Source organism: Patella vulgata, chromosome 8 (assembly GCF_932274485.2).
Source record: "Patella vulgata chromosome 8, xgPatVulg1.2, whole genome shotgun sequence".
Classification (NCBI taxonomy): Eukaryota; Metazoa; Mollusca; class Gastropoda; family Patellidae; genus Patella; species Patella vulgata.
In genome coordinates, this window is record NC_065886.2 from 27138804 (window position 1) to 27142489 (window position 3686).

Here is a 3686-nt window from a genome sequence, read left to right on the forward strand (position 1 = left end):
CCCCTTGATATCGCCATTGTTGTTTTCTTTCTTGATTGTTCTCCGATTTAAATCTTGGCAATATAAGGTCATTACTGTTCTTTTCTTTGTACACTGCTTATATTTAAGACTGAATCTACAATAACAAGAATCGGAAAAAACATCCAACATGGCATATTATTTCCCAGAACGTATAAAACCACGCATTATTTTCCCTTCAAATTTAGTCAGTGTTGGTGGTGGGATTTGAAGTCTAGTCTAGTTTTATTGGATTAATTTTATTGAATCTGTCTCAATCACCATTTTTAATTACTTAGATTATTGATAGGTTATGTTATAATTATTCGTATAGTCTACTCTCGGTCATTACTGAACAGTAGACCTAAGCACAGCCAAAAAAGTCACACGCCTCTCAGTCTCAGTTTCATGTTCATGTTGTGTTGAACAAAAAATGGAATAGATAGCTTGTTATTTTCCAAATTACAATGTTATTTTGATTTTCCACTGTTTAAGCTCTTTGGGCAAGGTTAGCTGCTGTCGTGCCTCATGTGCCACAAAATATAAATTTTATATACATTTGATATGGAATGAAAATGTCGTTATCAGTATCAATTCATATCTTTCTTTTCTACTTATTATTTAATTTATTATAGAGGGATTTGGTACAACGGTTAGAGAGTAGGATTTGTGACCAAATGGTTGCAGATTCAAAACCTGAATTTTACGCCAGGGTTTAGTGTCATTGAATAAGGCTACATGTACTTCATCCTTGTATATTACGGTCTACCCAGCTAGCCTATATTGGTAGCCTAGTAGCCTACTGATAGGATGGCATATAGCCTACATTACCTGTACACAAAAAACTGTTGCACTCTTTGAGCAGCAGAGGAGAGTTTGGGGCTCTTTCTAAGATTTACAGGGTCTATGGGTAAAGGGAGGTAATCAAGCTTTACTTGTACCCTAGGGACTGGGATACTACAATTTGAGTACAATTCTTAGGGATTCGATTATAAGACACATTAGTTTTAGGGCTGTTGAGTACCAGTGCTATATCGTTTATTATGTAGGTCTACCAATTTACTTGCAAAATTTAAGTTCACCTATATTTTAACTGAGAAAAGTTAAGGTAGGCGTACCGTGCCAAACCAGGGTCTGAGTCAATACCGTGAGACAAGTACTGTCAATACTGTAGTGGAACATTTAATTTAAATCTGATATTTATTTTGTAGAAAAGTGAACAAGATGACAGATGTGCCTGTTGCAGTTGTGAACAGTACTGTAATGCAGCTAAATGCAGAAGATATTGATGAGGTTGATACTGAAGAAAATGAGAGTCTGTCAACAGAAATCACACAGACTTTACACACAGACAGTGTATCCTATAGTTGTGCACTTTGTGATCAGGAATTTAATTCAGAGAGGCAGTTTTTTGAGCACAGAATAAATCATGATGAGTGTCCGCAATGCCAGGAACAATATTTGTGTCAGAAAGAACTCTTCATTCATGCTTCTTCACATGATAGTGAAAATTTTAAGTGCTTACTCTGTCGGAAAATCTTGGATGATGTAAATTCCCTTGAAGTACATTTATCTGACCATCGAAGCAATTTTACAACATATGATTGTGAACAATGCTCCAGAAAATTCTTATCAACAGAAGAAATTCATATTCATAAAGAATCACATCCCGTGGTAAATACTGAAACACATAACACACCTGTAACATTTAAGAGAAAAAATGAAGACACTGAATTTCAAATTATTAATGACATAGGAAATGTTGAAAAAAAGGTTAAGCACGTTGTTGATAATGAAAAATATATGTTTAGAGTATCTAAAGATGGGTTGCAATTAATTGACAATGCTCGAAATAGTTCTGTAGAATATAAATTAAATCCTTCTACAGTTCAAGATGTGCACGTTGAATCAAATAACATTGACGCCTCAAATTCAAGTGTGGGAGAAGTTGTGCATTTCCACTTAAATGAGTCGTCGGATTCCAAGGAATCAAACTGTATCTATGTCTGGCCATACAAGAATGAAAATGACAATCAAACTAATATTAGTGTGGGTGAAAATATTATCATTGACAATGAAGATATACATATAGTAAATTTAGATTCTGAAGCGATTTCTAATGTCAACATTCCAGCAGGCTATCTTGTGAATGAAGATGGTGTGTTAGAAATACAAGAAGATTACCAAAATCATGAATCTCAGGCTAAGATAGTATTGTCAACTGTTGACGGTTCTGATATTATAAATTATCAGGAGGTTAAAAACGATGAGGATCCTTTTAAATGTGGTTATTGTTCCCAACCTTATTCAGATAGTATGGAATTATTTGTTCATATGACACAAGAACACTATGAAAAATTAAATAGACAGTAATAACATTCCAGTTTTAGTATGTATTAGAGAATTAATCCAGAAAATAATTTTCTATACCTTGTATTATATAATTATTCCAGAAAATAGTTTTCTATAATTTCTTTTAGATGATTATTTATAGAAAAAGTTTTCTATACAGTGTATAAGATAATTATTCCAAGAAATAGTTTTCTATACTGTGTATTACATAATTACTCCAAGAAATGGTTTTCTATACTGTGTATTACATAATTACTCCAAGAAATAGTTTTCTATACAGTGTATAAGATAATTATTTCAAGAAATAGTTTTCTATAGCTTGTATTAGATAATTATTCCAAGAAATAGTTTTCTATAGCTTGTATTAGATAATTATTCCAAGAAATAGTTTTCTATAGCTTGTATTAGATAATTATTCCAATAAGAAGTTTTCTTTAATTTGAATTAAATAATTATTCAAAAAAATTAGTTTTCTATAATCTGTGCTGTTGTGCTAACATTGTTGCATTTTATTGGCTTCATCTTTTCTGTTTATGCACTGTAGTTGTGTATCCTCTATTCGTAGATTAAGATATAAAGTCTTAGATAATCTAAGACGTAAATCTGAACTCTGAACAAAACTACAGAAATAATTGAATAAAAAAATGTTAATGCCCTAAACAGTCACCATACTTGTTTTTAATTTGAAGAACAAACATGGCAACTGATTACCGTATATAAGAATAGAGACAGGTCACACCCACTTCCAGTATATGCCTTGTCAAGCAGAGTGTCCACATCCGGCTAGCTATATTTCAGATACCAATTACACGCTCGACTGATTGATTTTGTTTTACGACCAGCTTTTTTACTGAAAATATTATTGCTACACAATTATTATGTCTGATCAGGTACATATTATTTTACTGGTTATAGGACACTGTTTGCTTTTATTTCTTTAATACATTCTGCTTATATTTAAGAGGCTTTATTACTCCTACCAATATGTAATTAAAATAAATGTGTTTAATGTTTGAATAATGGCAACTGTCAAAAACCACAAAAGTCCTAGGCTTACATCAGTGTAACCCGGGTATTATGATGATGTACTGAGGATATAAGATTTACTTTTAATGCAGATTAAATTTAACTATTCCATACCATGTTTAAGAGCAACAACCTTTTTTGATTTCTATTGTTGTTTTTTTTTTATAGTTGTTTATGTTTTTGTTTTACTATTTAATTAGATATGATAATGTGAAACTAATTATTGATGTATGTTACTTCATTAAAATTGCTGCTTAAAATAGCAAATTCTGTTAAACTGAAACAGGCTGACATAGAACAATGTATATCTG

General features: G+C 31.6%; 1 protein-coding gene across 2 annotated transcripts; it reads left to right on the plus strand.

Moving 5' to 3' along the window:
• LOC126829897 (zinc finger protein 41) lies at positions 1–3686 on the plus strand. Of its 2 annotated transcripts, none has more exons than XM_050560068.2 (2): positions 1–67; positions 1209–3686. In XM_050560068.2, exon 2 carries the CDS (start codon positions 1222–1224, stop codon positions 2368–2370), a length of 1149 nt encoding a protein of 382 aa, XP_050416025.1. In that variant the 5' UTR covers positions 1–67; positions 1209–1221; the 3' UTR covers positions 2371–3686. The 2 variants fall into 2 exon arrangements, with proteins under 2 accessions (XP_050416025.1, XP_050416026.1); XM_050560069.2 differs by lacking the exon at positions 1–67 and adding an exon at positions 215–307.